This window comes from Convolutriloba macropyga, chromosome 6 (genome assembly GCF_964194025.1).
Source record: "Convolutriloba macropyga chromosome 6, txConMacr16.3, whole genome shotgun sequence".
Taxonomy (NCBI): Eukaryota; Metazoa; Xenacoelomorpha; order Acoela; family Convolutidae; genus Convolutriloba; species Convolutriloba macropyga.
Window position 1 is genome coordinate 10,021,676 of NC_134473.1, and position 23,409 is coordinate 10,045,084.

The 23,409-nt window shown below is 34.7% G+C and overlaps 2 protein-coding genes across 2 annotated transcripts in view; one reads left to right on the forward strand and one right to left on the reverse strand.

The window, feature by feature from the left end:
- LOC142341475 (uncharacterized) overlaps positions 1 to 23,409 on the reverse strand; it is a 243,615-nt gene that overhangs the window by 157,905 nt on the left and 62,301 nt on the right. Inside the window, exons 18-22 of the mRNA XM_075392436.1 lie at positions 18,511 to 18,703; positions 12,278 to 12,381; positions 6,109 to 6,187; positions 3,534 to 3,674; positions 2,502 to 2,596 (exon numbers count right to left, since the gene is read on the reverse strand). Of these exons, the coding sequence (XP_075248551.1) occupies positions 2,502 to 2,596; positions 3,534 to 3,674; positions 6,109 to 6,187; positions 12,278 to 12,381; positions 18,511 to 18,703 (612 nt within the window). The remainder of the gene's footprint in view (positions 1 to 2,501; positions 2,597 to 3,533; positions 3,675 to 6,108; positions 6,188 to 12,277; positions 12,382 to 18,510; positions 18,704 to 23,409) is intronic.
- LOC142341780 (uncharacterized) lies at positions 15,408 to 18,458 on the forward strand. The gene is made up of 4 exons (XM_075393003.1): positions 15,408 to 15,431; positions 16,005 to 16,088; positions 17,412 to 17,505; positions 18,427 to 18,458. The coding sequence occupies exons 1-4, from the start codon at positions 15,408 to 15,410 to the stop codon at positions 18,456 to 18,458; spliced, it is 234 nt and encodes a 77-aa protein (XP_075249118.1).

A 23,409-nucleotide genomic window follows, 5' to 3' on the forward strand; every position in this document is an offset into this window, starting at 1 on the left:
TCCATTGGGACCAAGGGAGAGTTGGAGTTTCGACAAGCCTTAGCTACGCACGAGTTTGAAGATTTGATATCAACGTTCGGCAAGGAGAACAATATTACTTGGCTTACTATACCGCCGAGAACACCAAATTTTGGAGGACTATGGGAGGCCGCTGTCAAATCTTTGAAACGCCACATGTACCGCAGCATTGGAAGAACAAAATTGTTTTTTAAAGACTTCACAACACTGTTGACACAAATTGAAGCAATCTTAAATTCAAGGCCTATTACGTCCGTTTCAAATGATCCCAATGATGCCTTAGCACTTACGCCAGGACACTTTTTGATAGGACGACCAATCACAGCATTGCCTGAACCAAAAACAACAGGAAAAGAAACAATTTCATTGACACGACAGAAGAAGAGGATGGACAATCTTATCAGAGACTTTTGGAAGAAGTGGTCAACAGAATATTTGTCAAATTTACAACAACGGAAAAAATGGCAAACGGGACAACCAAATATTGACATCAATGATGTAGTAATAATCAAGGAAGAGAACACACCACCCACTCTGTGGCCAATGGGACGAATAACAAAGGTCTTTGATGGAAATGATAAAATAGTTCGAGTTGTTGAACTGAAGACATCATCTGGACTATTTATACGACCAGTCAACAAGCTTGTCTTGTTATTGAAAGAGGATATTGACATGCCGTCATTAGGATCTGACAAAGAAAATGACACAGATGAAGAATGAACAGCAGAGGATGCAGACGAGGAATGACATCAAGGAAATGTAAATTACAACTGTACAAAATTGACAAACAAGAACTGATTGAATTAAAGAAAGTATCAACAAACTTGTAATGGGTTGCTGAGAAAACCTATTTACAGCAATTGACCACTTAACCAGAAAGCCAGTTTCAATGATATATTAATAAAGTTGAACCAGTTCAAGGAGGCCGGTATGTTACGATTTACAATAGATTTTGATACAATGACCTTCAATGCAATCCGAGCAAGATGAGGAAAACAATGATAATTAACCACGTGCTGAAACCAAATATTCATAATTTCAAACGATATTATCAATTTCACTTGGTCTTTTCGAGCTTGAGATTCTTAAGCATAAAGCGTTATAATAAAGCAATTCTAAGCAAGTGATTCAATTAATGTTGCACCGCAACACAAAGACAACCGGTGAATTTTTTGAGGCAGCTTTTTTCTATATTTTAAAGCAATCAAGTTTTCGCGTATATGACCAACTTAAAGAAAGGATCTCTTGTATTGGCACCAGCAGCTTAGTAGGCATGCAAATTTTACGCCCCCAGGAGCACCTGCTATTTTTAACATAGTAACGTTTTACATAGCAACACATAATTGCAATTGGGGGGGCATACAAAATACTGGGCCATAGGGTCAGAATAGATACAACAAATAAATGCCAAATTACCAATTTATGGATAATATTACAGAGATAATCATTATGAGCAAATCATTAAAAAACACATATTGTTCAGGATTGGTCAGGTCTCTATGATATAATGCATTTTTATCGCCTTCGTCAACAAATTTAAACATAGCCCGCAGATTACCGGAAAATGGCCGCCATTGACGAGCTTGATGCACATCGGGCTTGAAACAGAAAAACAAAAAAACAGACCAGATTGACCACATTTTGTTTTTCTTTCAGTGTTAAAAAGTGTTCTAATTTGGTACGCAGTTTCAGTTAGATTCTAACACCATACTTAACTCAGCTTCTAAACTGAAAGCTGATAAGCTTCTCTTTCCATCATCTCTTTCGTCAATCTTTTGATTTTCATCTTTTGACTCTGTTAGTATTCACCACATTGCGTATTTGAATGCGTGAAAGAATTTAAAATCCATTCAGTTGAAACAGTGAGTGAAGCCAAACGTGAAAATCGTGACTTGAGTAAAACGAAAAAAAAAGATCAAAACGTAAAGCGAATTAAAAAGCAAAGCAGGACAAGTCCTGACGTATAATTCAAAAACTTTTCATTGACTGAACAAACAACTAGACCTCGAACGGACTATCAGTGAATTGGGGAAAACGATTTCTCAAAAATCAGATAAAAAACTAAAAAAAAACAAAATCAAAATCAAAATGACGCATGGGAAAAAACCACTAGCAATAAAAAGAAATATGGTTCAAACAAAAAACTAGGCCTAGAATGAACCCTAAATGCATTGGGAAAACCATTTAGAAAAAAATACAATCTAAAGAATTGAAAAACAGTAAAAATCAAAGTGAAATAGACACATGTGAACAAAAAACGATCAGCGAGAAAGCGAATTTTTGTTCAAACATCGTTTTCTCACTATACGTTAAAATTAGAGTAAAAAAATTATCACGCTGCAAAACTGCTCGTTTTTTGCTCCACTCCCTCTTTGAATTGTAAAAAAAAGGAGAGGGCCTAAATAAAAGTCTTTGGAGAGGCTGACGGTGGCTATTAATAAATTTTACCAAATGGTTTGTCGAACAATCATTTTTTTTCTCACCCCGCTAGTTGATTGATCGTCGTCATAGAAGGATTGCAAGAATCCCAAGTCAGTAGTGCACCCTTCGCAGAAAGTGAGGCAGCATGTTTTCCAACCTGGATCAGAAAGGATTTAACAATCTCAAGCAATTGCTTTATGACTAATCTCATGCGCTGTGTAAATGGAAATTGGAGCTGCGATCTTTCATCTATCTGCTATCTTCTATCTTTTATATGTTTGAGTCGTGATCCATGCCACACATCCACGGACTCATCACATTGATTAAACAAAATTGATGGCGTCGGACGAATTGCTCTCTAATGATCTAATGGTAAGTGGTGGCCACTGTGGTCGGGGAAAGCCCAAAAATCTTTAGGAAATCATTTTAGCTTTAGATGTTTCTCTTATTTTAAATGTTTTTTTTAAAACTGATTCACGATATCCATTGGAATAATTCAGGCATCTAATTAAAACGGTAGCCAAATTACTATCGTACAAGTGAAAAAGCGAAAACTTTCTCTAGAACTTGAAACCTTTATTTTTCTAAAGAAACTAAAAATTCAAATTGTCTCAAAAACAATCGATTTGCTTTTTCAACGGCTTTCCAAGAATACCACTTTTGTATCTCCGCACAAGAAAATACAACGACCATAGTCAGAATTTAATTAACGGAAGCGCTAGCTCATCAACCATAATATAAAAACTCAAAAACTGCTCATGAGCAATTTAATGAACCGATTCACGCAATTCACTGTTGTTCCCGCCAAAAAGGTTGAATTTCCGTCCAAATTAGGAGAAAAAAGCAGCAATGTGATGAAAAAGTTTTTCCCGACCAATTTGACAAAATCAGCTTATCCTGATAACTGTGTCAGGACGTCGCCATACACAGCAAAATGCCACTCATGGTGGAATTCCTGGTAATAGTTGATATTTTTCCCGCTATTTATACAGCAAAATTCAGCGAGAGACTATGCACACTAGTCTTTTGGTTGCAAACGAATTAACTCGAATAGTGAATCGAGAAAAATGTTAAAGACTCTCAATATCACTCACCGACGACAGTGAAGGCAAAGGTGACCTCAACCGTGTCTTGGACTTTCCAGACAAAGCCAGGGGTGTTAACTTTGGGTTTAGATGGAGGCAGGGCTATTCTGTACGACTGGCCGTCACTGTCAGCTATTGGCACCACAACAGCTGAAAAACAAACACTATTACAATCTTTTTCGATACTCTTGGGCACAACCAAACTTTGGGATGGGTCGGAAAACATTTTTGATGAAGGATGACCTAGCCTTTGTGCTCGAAATTCGGTTTTAGAATTTCGGTGAAGTGAGGGGGTCAAACCCTTCACACCATGAATTTTTGTCTCCTTAAGGGGTTTGGTGAATCGTATACTTTGAGACTAGCAAGCCGTAGGCCCCTAAGTGCACTTAATGACCTCCGGGCGCTACCTGTTTATCCCGTTTAATGCAAAAAAAGTCAAAGCTTAACAAAACTTTGCGATGAAAAGACGACAGGAATAATATATTTACTACAAATTTCGTTTGAGAGCAATTGAAACAGAATAGATGAAAACTGACAGCATTCATTTCTAAGTCTCAAAAGAGTTCTAATTTGGTTTGCAGGTTGAGTTAGATTCTAAAATTATACTTAATTCAGCTTCTAAGAAGTAGGCTATCAACATTATTAATGATACCAGCTAGCAAACGTTCCAACGAACATTGATAACCTAATGCACTTTGGTTTATTGACTGGGCTTTATCTGGTCATTCAGTTTCTTTTGTTTTGTTCCTTTATCCTTGAACGAAACCTTTAGATTGCGTTATACAGTGAGTGAAAGATTTTAAAAATCATTCAGTTGAAACAGCGAAAAGGTTAAGTCAAGAGTCAAACGTGAAGGTGGTCGTTATTTATGTAAAAAGAAAAAAACGTGAACGAAAAGTAAAGGGAATTTGAAAACAAAGCAGGAGAAGTGCTGAACAAATAAAGAAATGTTCATTGACTAAACAAAAAACATAGCAGGACAAGTCCTGAAGAACAATTCAAAGAATTTTAACTGACTAAACAAAAAACTAGATCTAGGACGGACTATGAGTGAATTGGGAAAACCATTTCTAAACAAATCAGATCAAAAAACAAAAAAAAACAGAAATTAAATGTCAAAATGCCGCTAAGAAAAACAAAAAAACAACTAGCGAGAAATGTAAAATTGATTCTAACAAAAAACTAGGCCTACAATGAACTATGAATGGATCGAAAAGACCATTTATTAAATCCGGTCCAAGAAATTAAAAAAATTAGTAACAACCAAAATGAAATTGCCGCATGTGAACAAAAAACCACCAGCGAGAAAGCGAAGTTTGTTCAAACACCGTTTTCTCACTCTACTTTAAAATTAGAGCGAAAAAATTCAACTCCGCAAAATCACTCGCTTTTTCGCTCCATTTCCTGTTTCGGCGTGACCATAATCACTACTCCAATTTGACCAAAAATCATGAAAATGTGTGAACAGATCTTTAAGAAAGACAGCGCCCCAATACAGTTCAAATTCTTTGAATTGTAAAAAGTAGACAGCGAACGGACGATATATGGATTAGAAAACTATTCAAAAATTCTGATCAAAAAAATGAAAAAAACATTAAACAACAAAATTGAAATGCTGCTTGAGAACAAAAAACAAAAGAGATATCCAGTTTTTGTGAAAACATAGTTTTATTACTCTACAATATAATTAGAGAGAAAAAAAAATTCATGCCACAAAAGTACTTTTTTTGCTCCACCTCATTTTTCGGTGTGACCAATATGATCACTTCAGTTTGACTTAAAAAATCATGAAAAATTGTGAACAGATCTAAAAATGACGGCGCCCCAATAGAATTCAAATTCTTTGAATTGTAAAAAAAACAACTCTAAGTACGCTCCAGCAAATTTATTAAGACAATCAACCAACAATAAAAAGGAGAGCGCCTAATTAATAGCCATTGAGAGGCTGGCAGGGACTAGTAAAATCTGAAAACATAAAATTTACTTCACATCTAATTGGCTTGTAAAGTGAAAAATTGGCCACTCAGCCAAGTTCAATTTCGCTAAACAAAACATGCATAACTATAACTAAAGAGAACCTTTTTCATAAATTGCGTTTTAAAACAACCATTGCAAGGCTTCCAGAACTTGCTGCTGACAAAAGTGTGAACATCACGAATTAATTTTTGAAATCATTTCTGAATAATTAAGTATTGGTTTCAATCGGTTGATATCCAGTTGGCTACAACAATTTGAGAGAAACTATAGTTTAGATGATTATCAAAAATGCAAAGAAATGCGGAAAAATGCAATTAAGCGCAAAAACTATCGATCATAATTTGAGAGAAAATATGGCTCAGATGAAAAAAATGTGAAGAAATGAGAAAAAATTGTAACTAACTGCGAAAAATATCGAATTTCACATAAAAACGGAATTGACACGACAAAGCTACAAAATCAGATAACTTCATTTCAGGAAAAAAAAGTATTGTTAAACGTTGCTGACTTATATGCTTCATGAAAAAATGTTAAAAATGAGAGACAAACAAATGCAATTAATCGTACAAAGTCCTCATGAATTTCGATGAAGGGCATATATCTCTACCTTTATTTCCAGACTGCAGTGGGGTGCTGATAGTGATATTTGCGCCACTGAGGACACGATAGTTCTCCACTCCATAGAACTGAAAACAAACAAACATAAACATACACCCAAGTAGAATTTCTCCCAAAATACGAGCGGAAGGGGGTATCGATAGCCGCCAGCTTAAAGCACGACGAAAAATTGGAAAAATAATACGGTTTTCTTTGATGAAAAGTCGGAGGACGGATAAAACGTGTCTAAGGCTGAAAACTAGCTCTTTCTCATAATAAGAGGAGCCAGAACAGTCCCCCCCCCCCAAAATCGCTAACATTTTTTATTATCACATATAAACAGAACAGTATCCGTTACTGCTCCTATAATAGTTCGCATAGCCTGATGAAAAGTGAAACTAATTTACAGATACCATAGTTAAGAAGTAAAAATTATCAATTGTGGAGGGTCATAATCTAGCTGAGAAAAGATTGCAATCCACAGCAGAAGGTCTATTCAACGATATTTCAAATTACTGCCAAATCTGCCTGAACAAATCAAAATTGTTTAGCAAATTATGGCAGCCATGACCAGTTTTCAATTAAACGAAGGAAAATCAAAAAAGGATTTGACACGGCAAAAACATACAAAAAAGATCACTTTAATTTGAATCAAAAAGTATAGTTTAATTTTGATCACTCGTGCTTCGATGAAAGCTACCTCAAATTTAAGAAAATTGATTTCCTATGAAAAATGACCTCAGATTGTTGAGAAAAAATAGGCCATATAGTAATTACAAGTTACGTTTATTTTGGTTCAAACAAAACGATTCCAGGTCAACTATGAGAGAGAAAAGTAATTGAATTGACTCTTCACAAAATTTAAATTTAATGAATCGGAAAATATATGGCCTCGCATAATCTTCAATCAAAAGCCATTTGGTTCTGGTTACTTTGGTTAATTAGTCAAATCTGATCAAGAAAAAAAACAGAAAACTTGCTTTCAATATTCAAGACTTCTAAAACCCAAAAGATAGCCGGACAAAACCAGAATTACAATCCAAAGATTTGAATGACAAACTTGAAAGCTCCCCAATTGACTACTAATTGAAGAATTAGATAACGAAGGCGAAGCAAACAATTTTTTTACATGATTTGGGAGTAATCAAACAGAATTTGAAAACTGTTGTCGAAATTTGTTAAATTCCTCAAAAATTATGCATTGAAGAATTATTCACCAATCCATTCTGAAAAAATTTCCCTTGGTCAATAAAAGTAAATCAAGTCTGAAAAAAGATTGAAAAAAATCAAAAACTTGAAAAAATTAGGAAAATTTATTTAAAAGTTGCAAGAATTAGTGATACTCAGATCTTGAAAAACAATTCTGTGTTGTTAAAAAAACTTCATTAAACCATTTTCAAGCCTTGAAATTTTTAAAGGAAAAATAACGAGAACATTCAAACAATTGGAAAACTGAGCAAAAGGGCTTTGACTTCAGTGCTAACGTTTGTTTGAATAACAAAAAGAAACCTAATATATTATCATAAAAAGACATTTCGCATAGCATATTAGCCAAATAATCTAAGATCGATCTTTAAAAAAAACATATTAACAAACAAATTCATGAAAATTGACAAAACAACGAAAAACAGCGTCACTCAGTGCTCAAAAGAGCAAAAACTGACCTTATCACACTGATTTTGGACGTTCCCAATAAATTCATTAAGCACCTTAAAAGCTACTAACACCTGCTTAGAGCCTCTAGTGTAACTCAATGGTCGCCGAGATTTACCTGTTTATCTGGCTTCAAAAGATGAGTAATTGAAAAATGTGTGAAAATATCTTTAAAAAGCATAGCAGGGCAAGTCCTGAAATACAATCAAAAGAACTGAATGAAACCTTAAGAACTATTGTATTTAACTTTTAGATCAATTGAACAAAGCCACAAAAAAAGAGTGCTAAAACTCTTGAAATGTTTACCCAGAAGGCGAAAATTGATCCACTTGAATAAACATATTAGATCAAGCACAAGCGCTGAAGAGGGCCTATTGGCCACTAAGATAGAAAAATAATTGAAAAATGCAAACTTTTTAAAGGCATCTAAATTTTGCAACATTATTGCTTGCAAAACCCTTTGTCTTTTCAATCGCTCCAATAAACTATCTGCAACACCTAAAAAGGCTCAAAGCTCTGAAAAAGAACAAAAATAAAAAAAGTTTGAAAACAATTGCAAACTTTACAGAAATGTTGCAAAAAGTCGTCTTATTAATACCTACAGAACCATTGAATTGTCTCCAGAATTTATCCACAAACTCAACTTCAAAACTAAAAACGCTTCACAGGCCCATAAAGATCGGTAAACTCGAAAAATGGAAACAACTCTCAAAACGTTTGAAAAAATTGAATATTTTATCAGGAAATTGCCAGCATTATTGATGTTAAAAAGTTGACAGCCATACTATCCCCGCTAAAAACTATGAAGAAAATTATAAATAAACCTTTACTGGGCCCCTGAGTCGAGGAAAGTTCGAAAAGCAACAAAAATTTTCAAAAAACGTTGATAGCGAACTTGACAAAAGGAAGGAAATGAAGAAAGTATGAAAATAAACATAGCTAGATCAAGTCCAAGAAAATTCCAAAGAACTATTAGTAAAAAACAGCTGCAAACATTTCATAATTTATCAAATGCAAAAGCCTAGGCAAGGGATTTATTTGCCGTAATTCTAAATCATGTTTTGTACTGGGCGAAAATCAAGTAGTTGGTAATCAACCTCTAATTGTGAGGACAATAAGTTCTGTACCAACACCACTTAGCAGTAAACTCAAAAGTCCTCTCTCATTGGTCCAGTATCCCTTAACGCAATTAAGATAAGTTGGGGTGCTTAGTAGGCGTCATGATTGCTGTTCCTCAATTAGGAAACACGGCAATTTAAAGAGCAAAATGGTTAAAGGTAGGTGACAAATTCCACAGGAAAGAGACAACTGTTTTCACCGATAACAATCATTCTCTTCGGAGTTTTCTCGGCATTTTGTGAATAAACCCCGACTCCCGAGCACTCCAATAGGAAATTACAGAAAAAACACTCTTTCCAAACGGAAGCCATACTTCGCTCCTCTGCTCTTCAATAACATGACCAACCATAAGCTTCGCATTTGCAAACCAATTAGGCGTCCTTGATGAAGTCAAAATCACGTTGAATGCAGCTGGCCCACCTTCTATCTTGCAGTTTTCAATGAGATTTGTCTTTACCATCACAGAGCTCAACTATTTTTGTAGCAGGCTGATACAAGTCTATCAATAATTACATCATTCATGGCCATAGCATAACCACAAGAGACATGAAACAGTGTGGGAACCGTTAATTTCTGCTATCCCTCTATTACGAAAAAATGATCCCCCTCCGTATGATAAAAAGGAATACTCAATCCGAATTCTACACTGATTCGAAACTGATTTTTATTCATTTTAGTAGTCTGCGGGAAAGGTTGTTGGTGTTGATAACCATGTTCCCGAACGATTTTAAGACAAATATTGAAGTTTCTCTCACAAAGAGCTCTTTATCTGCATCATTGTAGCAAACTATTTCAAAAGCTTCTTTCATTATCTTCCAAGAGAAAGCCGGCGAGTCAAAATGGTGAAGCCTATAAATATCTTTGCAGAGAATGTTAACACATTTTGGATTCTGGTTCTTTTTACAACAGACAAGCTTTTCAAGCGACACTATAGTGGTAACAAATAAAGGTGAATACTGGTCCTGGGACGCAAACATTCTAAAATCTGACAAAACAAAAAGCAGGTTTGAAGCCAGGAGCTTTTTTATCACGTTCACCGAAAAAAAATTAGGAGAATCCATCCCTGATTACCATCAAATTTCACAGAAAGTCGATAAGTTATTTCGAACAATTTTTGTTGTTGTGCAGTGAATAAACAATTACTAGCGCACATTTACAAAGACGTAAAACGCCTAAACATTAGGGTCTGTCGAGTTCGTCCGATTTCTCTGGGAGATCAGTAAATTCGCCTATCCGTTTCATGAGATCACTTGCTATGAATTCTGACAACAAAAAAGCTGCTTTAACCACCTCTAAAACCTGCAAGGGAATATTGTTTTTTTTTCAGTCAATGTTGAAAGACTTCCACCTGCTATGAACTTACAGTCTAAACACCATGCATCCTGATGCAGTGTACACTAATGCTAATTCAGAGGTGTAAATTATTGGAAACTGCATCACTGCGAGCCACTATACTTAATTACTTGGTTGTATGCCTATCAAAATTTTCCAACTCCAATGGGACGGATGCCACCTTTCCTTTTCAACAAAGATTTTATTGAAGCACTGGAGAACGTTTCTAAAAAAACTCAGCGAAATCTCCTCTTCGGGAACTTAATAACAAATTTAGAAAAGGCCTCAATTGCATTATCTGAAAGATAGGTAGCTGTGAATGGCACTGCTTGTGATTAATGCTTGGCGAACAAATTCAACGGGCCTGCTTAATTGTTCCTATAGACCGGTTTAATGACGCAACTTCTTTCCGCATACCTCAACTTATCCATTGGTCAACGTTTCAGCTGTGTTTCTTTTCATTTTTATGATTGATTGCTAGAATATGCTTCTCAGTAACGAAGATTTTTCTCCAGTTCCTTTCTGCACCAGGAGCGGCGAAATCATTGATTGCACCTTTGATTACTATAGACAACTGCAGTCTAACTTTAACTGGAATGTAGTAAACTGTGGAGACTCTTGATTAATGGCATATTTTATATTTTAGCTGCCTATCAAAACAAGCGCTTCCCGAGTGAAGATCTCTCAAATTTAGTTTTTCTGTCAGCTTTGATTATGCGGTTAGTTTGTTCTAATAACTCTTTAGAGGTATTAGAACAAATTCTTTTCTCATCTGCTCAAGGAATTTAGGAAACATGAGTGGCCAATATGGACGTGTCATTGGCCTGCGAGTCGTGTTGAGAGACCCAGCACACTAATCTGATCTTTATTTGATCACTACTTTTTTCTACCACTTCGAATTTGCAATTTATTAGCCGCAGTACGCGTTATCATATAACGGCTCAAATTGAAATGGAATTTTTTTTCTGTTTGCTGTATATGGTCGCTGTCAATTCTCTATTAAGAAACGAAAGAGAGGACTGTTTTATTATAATGTTTCTGTCTCAATTCTTCTGTTCGTTCAATGGAGATGTTATTGTATTTTGAAAACTTCCAAAAACAGGAAATTTTTAAGTAGGAACAACTCGAAAATATATTGGGGTTATGTTCTTTGGCTATCAACAGATTGTTGCAAACAAAGTATTTATGTGACGTTTCAAGTTGTTCAGAACCAATTCCCGGGTAGAGGTTTGATCAAAAAATAATGTAAAATTAGCGGTGAATAACGGTGGAAAAAAAAACCTTTTTTCAACGCAAAGCGCCCGCACCTTTTAGCGTTGAATGCGGTGAATTTTTGTACGATTTACTGTTTTAAGCGGTGAATTTTTTTTTCACCACATTCACCGGATTTCTTACAAAAAAGAAACTGCCGTAAAGGCTTTCGAACCTCTCACCTCCTGCATGTCAACTTCTTTTTTCACTGCCCCATCTGTAATGTACTTCAATCATAACTTTTATGAAAATAAGATAAACCTTGAAATTATTTGTAAGATTTGCGATTTTAGCGATAAAAGCTGTTTTTCACCGCATTCTGCTGGTAGCGGTGAAAAAATTCTAACCGCTTCAAAATTTTTTTTGACCGCATTGAACGCATTTCATACACTTTTTACTCAAATTCACCGCAAATCTTACATCTTTTTAGCAATTTTTAGCGGTGACACCTCGACCCGGGCTCTCCATCCAGCTACTAATTTAATCAAGTTATTAGAAGTGATTAAAATGCAAAATGATTGAAAAATTTTACAGTAACTTACAGTAACTTACCCGCCGCCCGAAAAATTTTACAGCAACTTACAAAAAACCCATTGCAAACAATTCTTCCAAACGATTGATTTTTTAAATCGCAATTTGGCCTTACATAGGTAAGTAATATTTGTAGGTTTCAAAACCACTAGTTTTGCAATTTGGTAACGGTTCTGTGGTGATATGTTGTGGTCCCGTACCGTACTTATACCATATTGTGAGGGCTATATATAATTGTGTAGGTGCTATAGTGGGAGCGCCCTATATTTATTGGAAGAAAAGCACAGGCTCACATCAAAATAGAAGAGGTGAGTGGCCACACTTGAGTATTTGAATGTCTCCAAGTCCTCTTCCGAGTCATCTCCCCAATGCCACATGAATGTCTGATTCACCACACCTACAATACACGCAAAGGCAATAATAAATACATACTGACGACATCTAGAACGTTTTCGTTCAAAATCTTTCCACGATCTTTCAATACCGCCATCAAGATCTTGAGCGTAACAAGTTTCAGCAATAATTGTGCAGAAATCTTGCTTCCAGCTTGGACAGTCCAAGTGAAAATTATGTTATATAACCCAACCGTCATATTGCCGATAAAGGTGCGAAATAGGCTTGCGGGCTATAGAATAACGAAGTCAAAATATAAAGAACGAAGTTGATGGAGTTGTCAACGCAATGTAAAAAACACACAAAAAAATGAAAAACAAAACGTTTCCTGAAAAAGAACTAGGTTATTAGCCCTCTACATTTTAATTTTTAACAACCATTGCTATATGGGAGCATCATCCTGACCATGACCATTTGGTGTTAAAAGTCATTTAGAGAGTGAGATAGAAACAGAGTGAGGTAGGTAAAAAAAGTAATCACACAATTCAGCTAAAAAGTAACAACTCAGAAGAAAAAAAAATGACGTAATGCCAATAAAAATAGTTAAATAGCGGCAGGAGAAGAACAAATTGAAGAAAAGATTTTTTGATTTTTGCAAAGGATAAAAGTTATTTAAAACAATTAGTAGTGAAGGGGAGGGTGAGTGGTGTTAGTCGGGGGTGTCTGAGGGGCGTAAACTATTTCGATTGAGAGCCACACTTCATAGCACGAAATTATGTCTCCTCAAAACAATTTTGGTGAATCGTATACTTACAGACTAGCAAAGTGTAAGACTTCAAGAGAGCTACTCAGGCTCTCAATGCCCCCTTGACTTTTTATCCCGTTTTTAGGACGAAAAATTAAAAGCGCCAGAGGTCAAGCAAAAATCGGTTAAGCGAAATCCGTTGAGCAAAAACTCCCATAAGGAGACCGTAGAACTAAAAATGATTTTGTTTAAACAAAAAACGATAGTAAAAACTAGAAACAAAACTCAGATAACAAAACAGTTGAAATAAAATTTGCAGAAATTCAGAAGGAAAACAAAACAAGAAACTGGGACTTGGTATACTTTACAATCTGATGGCAAAAATTCCGTAGCAAAAAAAATAGTAACCCAGAAAGACCGGTCCAAAATCACCATTGCTTGCTGGGCACGATCTGTCAGATGTTGGTCCGAATTTCATCCGAGCACGGAAAGAGCACCGGAAGAGCATTAAAAAGTGGAACATCATAAACACCAAGGCTGAACGTGTGCATAAAGGGGCCAAGTAGAGATTCAATTAACCAAGTGCGCCAAAAGAAGGTGACATTCTGGATAAGATGGTTCTTAGTTTTGATAGAGTACTGTATATCATCGTTATTGCACGTCGCTTTCCCGAAGAGGTTTTAAACAGCTTATTGTATTGAACATACGTCTGCTGACGCCCATGAGAGCCGCCCGTCCAACCTAGGTGCATAACACTTTTTCAGTCTTTACTCAGTAATTAAACATCGGGAATTCGGTCAACCGTCTGCGTCGACAAGAATGATCGTCGTGGGGTCACGCGCACGCAGTCATGCGCCACCTCAATTTGTTAGCTCAAGTAGTATACACCTGCTCTAATTCGCAGTACTAAGTTGCACACGCTTGTCGAGCAGTAAGCCAGGCGATGTAGTTCGAATAGTTGGCGCAATTAACTCTAGGACTTATTAATGCACTGCTCGGATTGAAAAACTCGGGTCCGACAGCGTCACACGCTCGGACGTCCTACGCACGTCTTCCAGATGGCTCGACCGTCAGATCGTTAAAATTATATCCCTTTTTTTCGACATTTTTTTTGCCACAGTATTGCACTAAGTACACAAGCATTAGCTCTTTTATAGAAATAACACGACGCTAGAAAGTGATAAAAAATATCGAATAAAACTGAAAGGCATCTAAAATGTAGCAGAACACGTACAAAGCTCGGAAAATGATCATTGAAACATAATTCAGGTAAACCTAATTTTGAAATGTATTTTCAAAGACTGTTTTGGATGGAACTAAATTGAATTGGTGACCACTCTTAGACTTAGACTAAGTTCAGCCCAAAAGTGATCAAGCTAATATTGCTGATACGTTTAGTTTGTTCGCTTCTTGCCTCGATGTTGTGGTAATTGAAAATGTTGTCTATCTGAAGTTCCAAAAAAGGTTTGTTCGCGACTTAATTATGGAATAGAGTGAGAGAGAAAAAACAGTTCCGATCATGTGCTTTTTATCATCATTCAAGACCATGAAAGATACCCAAGCCAAGATTCGGGCTTTTTTTTAGCAACGAGAAGAAATTGAGAGACATTAACCCAATGTTTGGGAAACACAGGATTGGGAAACGAGGAAATATAAATCAACTTGAATGCTTAAATTAAGTTTCAAAACATTTAACGGCTGAATTGTTTTTTTAAAGGAGACGCTTCAGTGTCCAACTAACTTTAGGAGTATCATCTGATCAAAAATCAATTGTTCTCTCAAAACTTTAGGGGGGTATACTTTGTGGCGCGCTATAATTGCATGTTTTCTGAAGCAAAATAATGCTCTACTTAATTTTTAACCAAAACAATGCCTTGAATAAACAATAACAGAGTACTATAAACAAACGGGGTGGGTGGGGGGAGGGGGTCGTATGGCTAGACTCGAAATGTTCCTGAATTTCGTAACTGACTGCATATTACTTTTCACATGAACTAGTTGGAGATCATTCATCATTTTTTTTCTAAGGATCGCAATACTTAATCGACAAGATGTCAACTGTTTTGTCTTACAAATGGAAATGAGTATCAAAGTTAACAAGCAGACCCGCAGAAGCATAACAAGATCATTCAAAGAATATAAGTTTGGGCTGGAAGTTTCAGCGTACCCCCTTGGGCTGGAACACATGCCCCTCGTTTAACAGTCATAGATTTTACGTTACGTTACTGTTGTGTTTGGTTTAATATAATACGCCAAGTACCAGCAATTTTGTGTTCAATTTTTTTGGCTTTGTCAACTTGCATATCTAAGGAGCGCTAAGATTTGTACAGATAACAAACTTCTACATGGTCGCCTACATAGGTTATGCGGCATGTTTAAGGAGCGTTAAAAAAGAGAAAAGAAAAAAGATATGAAAGATGGTAAGACAGAAAAAAAGAAAGAACAAAAAAGAAGGAAACAAGAGCCAAAAGACAGGAAAAAGAACCGAAAGGAAAGACAGAACGAAAAGAGAAAAGCAAGGGGGAAAAAGTGAAAAAGACGAAACGGACAACATAGAGAAAAGAAAAAGCAACAAAATAAAGCAAGAGATAAAAGAGAAACGCATGAGAATCGAGACAGAAGACAAAAGAGAGACAGAAAAAAGAAAGGGAAAAACAAAAAAACAGAAACGGAAGAGAAAACAAAGAGAAGAAAGAGAAAAAATAAAGGAAAGAAAGAAACAAAAGAGACAGAAGACAAAAGAAAGACAGAAAAAGAAAGAGAAAAAAGGCAGAAAAAAAGAACGGAATAAAAAGAGAAAAGAAGGAAAGAGAAAAAATAAAGACAGAAAAGAAAAAGATTAAAAAAAAAGAAAAGAGACAGAAAGAAGCAGAGAAAATTGAGAAAAGCGAAAGAGAAAAGGAGAGGAAACAGAGAATAGCGAGAAGACAATTGAAATAAAGACCAAGAAGACAATCGAAATAAAAAGAAGATCAAGAAAAAAGAAAGAGAAAAACGGGAAAGAAAAGCAAAAAAAGTTAGAGAGAAAAGGAACAAAGAAATGAATCGAACCAGAAAATAAATCGAGAAAGGAAACACAGAAAAAAGACAAAAGAGAGAAAATGAAAAAAGAAAAGAAGAGAAAAGCAGGACAGAAGTAAGAGAGAACAGAGAGAACAGCAGAAAAGAAAGAGAGAAAAACAAGAAAAAAAGAGAAAAAAGACAAAAAAGAAAGGAGAGAGGAAACAAAAACGAAAAGAGAAAAGAAAGGAAGAAAAAAGAACAGAAACGAAAGAGGTAAAACAAGTGCAAAGAAATAGAAAAGAAAGATAAGAGAGGAAAGCAGGAGACAGAAGAAAGAGAGAAAAACAAAAAAGAAAACAAAACAAGAAAACAAAGGGAACACGAGAAAATGAAGAATCAATGAAAAAGGAACGCGAGACAAAAAAGAAGTAGAGTAAAGAAAGTCAGAAAAAGAAGAAAAAAAGGAGACCAAAGAAAGAGAGAAAAGAAAAGCAGACAGAAAAGAACAGCAAAAAAGAGAAGAAGGTCAGAAAAGAAAGAAAAAAAAGAAACAAAAGAAAAGAAAAGAAAAGCAGAAAAAAACAGAACAAAAAAGAGAAAGGAAAGACGGAAAAGAAAGGAAAACAAGAGAAAAAAAAGCAAGAGAAAAGAAAAAGAGAAAGAGAAGAGAAAAGAACATGAAACGAAAAAGAAAAACGAATGAGCACAAAGAAAGACAGAACAGAAGAACAAAAAGACAAAAGAAAGAAAGACAGGAAAAAATACAAAAAAAGGAAAAAAGAAAGAGAGAGAGAGAGAGAGAGAAAGAAGGAGGAGAGAGGAGAAGAACTAAAGACAGAACAGAAAAAGAGGAACGAAAGAGAAAAAAGAATGAGATAAAAGAAAGGCAGAGGAAAAAGATCCGAAAAAAACACAAAAGAGGAAAAAGAAAAAAGCGAAAAAAGACAGAAAAAATACAAATGAAAGAGAGAAGCGCAAAGAAAACGAAGAGCAAGACAGAAAGGGGACGAAAAAAGACAGAAAAAAAGACAAAAGAAAGAAGAGAAAACGAAAAAAGAAACGAAAAAGAAAAATGAAAGAAAGACCGAAAAAAAGACATTTTAAAAACTGTAAAAAAAAGAACAGAGAGAAAAAGACAGGAAAAAGGAGAAAAGTAAGAGAGAAAAGAAAGACAGAAAAAAAAGGAAGAGCAAGAGAGAAATACAGAGGATGAAAAGAAATAACCGAAAAAGCGAAACGAATGGGAGAAACTAAAAAAAAAACAAATGAGAGAGAAGGGAAAAGAAAATGAAAAGCAAGAGAGAAAGGGGGAGAAAAAATGCAGAAAAGAAAAGAAGCAAAAACGAAAGAGAAACAAAATAGAGAAAAATGGAAAGAAAGGCAGAAAAAAGAACAGAAGAAAAACAGCCAAGAAGGAAGAAAGAATGCGGAAACAGACAGGTAAAAGGAAAAGACAGGAGAGAAAAGAAGGACAGAAGAGAAAAAAAAGCAAGATAGAAAAGGAAAGAGAAAAAAAACGAAAAAGTAAAATGGAAGGGAGAAATTAAAAACGTTACACAAAAACTAGTTCCGCCATATTACTATCTAGCTGATTTAAATGGACACTTTTGCATCTTCGATTTCATTTCCGTATTTGAGCTTAAATTAGGTATTCTTTATTCCGTCAATATGTGAGAAGAATCAGTACATGTCATTAAAGAACTATTTTCAGTAATAAATTATTTGACTTTTTTATAAGCAGGTTTTCTGTCATTGACCAATTTTTGAAACCGCAGTCTTTCAGTCGTTGATCCTTTTGGCACATGCAATTTTTCGGTCAATGACCTTTTTTTACATTCGCGGCTATTCAGTCATTGACCCCTATTGCATAGGTATCTTTTCGGTCGTTGAATTTTTGAAAATGAGCTTTTCGGTCATAGGCAGTTTTTCGGTCAATGACCCCTTCCTACATCTATCACTATTCAGTCATTGACCTTTACGGCTAATAGGTAACGTTTCGGTCATTAACTTTTTGGTAGGGACTTGTTTTCGGTCATTGACTTTTTTCACAATACGTGCATAACTCTTTGCTGCATATTTAAGAGGCCTTAAAACATGTGAAGATTAGGAGCTTAAACATGGAGGCATATGTATTTGAATTACGTTTAATATATAGATATATAGAAGTGTCAGGAGGAAAGACATGGAGAACTAAAAAGTGTGAAAAAAAGAGGGCATTGGGAAAGTAGAAGACAAAAATACCGATAAATACGCGGCTCAACTGCTCCTTAGCTCAACTCATTGCGCTTCCGCTCCTCAACCCATAGACCCAGGTTCAAACCTGACTATGGTCAGTCGTTTTCTCAGAAAACCATGTTTAAGGGCCGTTAAAACGTGCAGAGATAGGCGCTTAAACATGGCGTTCAGTGGCCCTCTGTCGACGTTGAATTAATATATAGATCTCACTTGAGTTTTGGGATAATGTGATTCTGGTGTAGAAATCCTTGTTCAGGTAGAAGGCACAGTTGGTGTCTGAGTTGTATTCACATGCATACTTGTCCACGGGAATCTCTGTTGGGTCCTCCAAGTTCACTTGACCAGGGTGGATTTGAACCAGTTTGCTAATATTCAATTGTGTCATTCGTTCATAGACACATACCTTGAAAAAAATAGCTTTGTTTGGACATTACACGATGTAGTGTGCAATAAAAGCTTTCAGCTATGAAAAGGCTTTAGCTAATCAAACAAAATTCCGGCTCAATTCATCCAAGTCCAGTACCAACTAAAAGCACCATTTAGTCCTGTTTTATCTCTTTAATTCGGAGTAGAGTTTGGAGATTTAAAAAACCATTTGCTGCTCCGCCATTCTTTTATCGTCCTGTTAAACTTCAAAATGGCGAATTGGTCATTAGATCCCTTAAGATCTGCAATTAGACCAATTATTTGAGAATGTATTTTACACTATTGGCATGGACCAATTCAAGCATTATTGCTTCTGTTTAGGGTCGGCAACTAATCGCTACTATGGGTGGGCACTATTCATATACTGTTTTATTGTTGTTAATGATTTGAATCTGATAATTCAAAATATCACTTTCAAGTCCGCTGTTTTCAAAGACAACATTCAGAATAATGGATCTTTGAAAAGAAGGTTAAATTGAACGAAACTATGAATTGAACCGAACGTTAAACATTATCTAACAAGAACTTGACAAAGAGCTTCTGCAAGATTTAAAAAATATTTTGAAGCAGGGTAAAAATTCTGAAGAATCCCGCAAACTTGATATTATTTTTGAAAAAAAATGAAAAAAAAACATTCTCCGAATGATCATTCTTGGAAATTGAACAATACCATGAAGTCATCATTTAATTTAAAATAATCTACATAAAGAAATTGCCAGCATATCTTCAAATTTATAACCTAGTGAGCAATAATAATTGAGTTTAAATTATTATCAGACATTGAAATAACTCCATGCTTTAACTTTTAATGGTCACCTTTATCAAGTTTGCGTAGACCTTTAGTTTACTGTAATCTATCACCACGGCTAAAATTGAATATCGCCGGCAAATTGCTGGAAAATAGCTGCCGTTGACCCGCTTGACGCACATTGGGTTTGAAACAGAAAAATAAAAAAAAATACGAGAAAGAATTTGACAGGATTTTCAATTTTTTGTGTACAAGTTCCGTGTATTCGGTTAGACTGTAGAATTAAACATATTTCAGCTTCAAAACTAATCGTTTTTAAGCATAATACTAATACCAGCTAGCAATCCCTGTAATGAACTCTAAAAAAACCTAATGCACTATATGTTAATGACCGGGTTTTAAAGGCCTTTCTTGTTTCATTTGATCTTTTGATTTTGCTTTTTTGACCTTGTCAGTATTCACTACATTGCGTAATTCAATGCGTAAAAGAATTTCGAAAACATACAGTTGAAACAGTGAGTGAAGTAAGTCAGAAGCTTAGCTGACTTATTTAAAACGAAAAACATGATCAAAAGGTAATGCGAACTCTTAAACATAACAAGACATGTCCTGAAATACAATCCAAAGAATTGAATGAAAAACTGAGGACTATTGTATCTGACCAGCAGATCAATTGAACAATCCCATCTCAAAAAGTTGAGAAATAATCAAAAAAACTAAAAAAATTGCAAAAACTCTTGAAGCTTTTGAACTGAAGGGCAATAATATTACAATTCAATATAATCATTAACTCAGGCGCAAGCCTTGAAAGAGTTTTATTATCTGCTAAAGGTAGATAACTCGAGAAAAATGACAAATGCTTCTAAAGAACAGAAAAAAGCAAAACTTAGGAAAATTCTGAATTTTGCAAAAAAAACTATCTATAACGCTCATTGTTTCCGCAGTTCAGTCAAGTAACCCATCTGCAAGACTTGAACAAGTTTCTTCGCCAGTTAATATCGTTAATTTAAAAAATGGCAAAAATTAAAAAAGCTAAAAACAAATGCAAATTTTAACGAAATCTTTCAAACATTCTTGATATTGATATCGTCAGAACCATTTCTCTGTCCTCAAAGACTATCTACTATCCCCATTTTAAGCCCTAAAAGTTCCATTGGCTCAAAAAGCTCGATAATTTTGGAATATGACAATAGTTTTCAGAAAAATAGGATAAAATCTAACGTTTACCAAAAAGTTGCTAAAAGTCGTGCTATTAAAGAACTGATAACCAATCCATTCCCTCTAGAAAATATTAGATAACTGATTATCAAACCCCATAGGAAGTTACTTGACCCATGAAGCCGGAAAAAGCTGATGAAAAAGTTTCGATAAAGATAGCAAGTTTTATTAAGAAAAAACTGCTAAAATTTGAAAAAATTCAGATAGAAAACACTTTCATTGCCACTAGAAACTGTTCAAAAATTTATCTCTTCAGAACCAATTCATTGTCGCCAGAGACCATCCAGAATCCCTATTTCAAGCCTTAAATAGTTTCATTGTCACACAAAGCTCGATAATTGGAGACATGATAATAATTTTCAAATTTAAACTTTATCAAAAAATTGCTAAAACTCGAATCATTAAAATATTGATTACCAATCATCTATTACCTCTAGCTATTATGCTGTAACTTATTATCAAACCCCAGAGGACGTTCCTGGGCCCATGTTGCCGGAAATACTAGTTGTTGAATTTTTAAAAAAAAAATGAACAAAAGTGCAAGTTATATTAAAAAAACTGCTAAAATTCGTAACGTTAAAATTGAAAACACTTTCATTGCCACTAGAAACTGTTCAATAAACCTAAAATCAGAACTTAGAGAAGGTTATTTAGCCATTTAGGGTAGAGAAGCTTAAAAAAATTACAAATTTTCAAACACTTGAATAAAATTGCAAGTTTTATTTTTGAAAAATTGCTAAAATTTTTGATATTAAAATGTTGAAAACCATTCCCTGCCCAAAAATTTTTTTTCAGTATGCCATTATCAAGTCCTATAGGACATTTTTTGGCAGCTGGAGCTGCAGGAAGTCAAATATCGATAATGAATTTTAAGAAACTGGAAAACGAAAGCAAGTTTTTTTTAAGAAGCTATAATTCGTGATGTTAAAAAGTTGAAAACCATTCTAATACCACTAGAAACTATGCACTAACCTATTATCATACACAAGAGGTGCTTAATTGAAATCTATGTTAGAAAAAAACCAAACAAAAAAATTCGAAGAAAAAATTGGAAAATGACGAAAAACGCGGAAAATTGCAACAAAATGCGCTCGAAAACTCCTAAAAAACTTTTAACCGTAAATTAAAACTTTCCCAGTAGCTTTACCGCTCTAAACACTTGACAGAATACTAAACGCGGCTAAAGGCTTCAATTGAATTTTTATGTCTTCTGAGTTTTGCCTGTCTATCCAGTTTTGAAAGCTCAAAGTCATGGAAAAAGTGTGAAAACATCTTAAAAAAAGTTAAAACATAACAGGACTAGTCATGAAATTGAAACCATAGAAATGAAAGAAAAACTGAGAGTTATTTTAACTTTCCAGCAGATCAGTTGAACAATCCCGGCCAGAAAGACAATCTCAAAAGTTGAGAGACGACAATAATCAAACAAACTAAACAAAAAAAAGGTATTGCTAAAGCTCTTGAAGCTTTTACGCAAATATATTACAATTCGATATACTCATTAATTCAAGCACAAGCCTTGAAGAAGATTTATTATCACCTAATGGCGGACAAACTCGAGAAATACATATGCTTTAGAAAACTGAAAAGTGCAAAATTTAAAGAAAGTTTATAAATTTCACAATAAAAATTGAAACTTTTCTTCGTCTCTGGAGTTCTAACATGTAACTCAACTGCAACACTCGAAAAAATTTTGTTGTCCAGTAAAAGTCGTTAAACTCAAGAATATGATAAAAAACAACAGCAAAATTTTACAAAAAATATTGCTAAAATTCGTAAAATTTATCTCTTCAGAACCAATTCATTGTCGCCAGAGACCATCCAGAATCCCTATTTCAAGCCTTAAATAGTTTCATTGTCACACAAAGCTCGATAATTGGAAACATGATAATAATTTTCAAATTTAAACTTTATCAAAAAATTGCTAAAACTCGAATCATTAAAATATTGATAACCAATCATCTATTACCTCTAGCTATTATGCTGTAACTTATTATCAAACCCCAGAGGACGTTCCTGGGCCCATGTTGCCGGAAATACTAGTTGTTGAATTTTTTAAAAAAAATGAACAAAAGTGCAAGTTATATTAAAAAAACTGCTAAAATTCGTAACGTTAAAATTGAAAACACTTTCATTGCCACTAGAAACTGTTCAATAAACCTAAAATCAGAACTTAGAGAAGGTTATTTAGCCATTTAGGGTAGAGAAGCTTAAAAAAAATACAAATTTTCAAACACTTGAATAAAATTGCAAGTTTTATTTTTGAAAAATTGCCAAAATTTTTGATATTAAAATGTTGAAAACCATTCCCTGCCTAAAAACTTTTTTTCAGTAACCCATTATCAAGTCCTATAGGACATTTTTTGGCAGCTGGAGCTGGAGGAAGTCAAATACCGATAATGAATGTTAAGAAACTTGAAAATATTGATAACCAATCATCTATTACCTCTAGCTATTATGCTGTAACTTATTATCAAACCCCAGAGGACGTTCCTGGGCTCATGTTGCCGGAAATACTAGTTGTTCAAAAGTTTTTTTTTTTGAAATTGAAAAAAAATGCAAGTTATATTAAAAAAACTTCTATAATTCTTATCGTTAAAATTGAAAAAACTTCCATTGCCACTAGAAACTGTTCGGTAACCTAATATCAAGACTTAGAAAAAGTTTCGTGGCCATTTAGGGTAGAGAAGCCTAAAAAATGACAAATTTTTAAAACA

Excerpts from the sequence above, each read along its gene's own strand:
- LOC142341780 (XM_075393003.1), top strand. The coding sequence starts at position 15,408 with ATGGTCGCCTACATAGGTTATGCG. Across the intron at positions 15,432-16,004 it reads TCGCCTACATAGGTTATGCG|ACCAAGAAGACAATCGAAAT; the intron begins GCATGTTTAAGG and ends ATTGAAATAAAG. Across the intron at positions 16,089-17,411 it reads AGCAAAAAAAGTTAGAGAGA|AAGAGAAACAAAATAGAGAA; the intron begins AAAGGAACAAAG and ends AAGCAAAAACGA.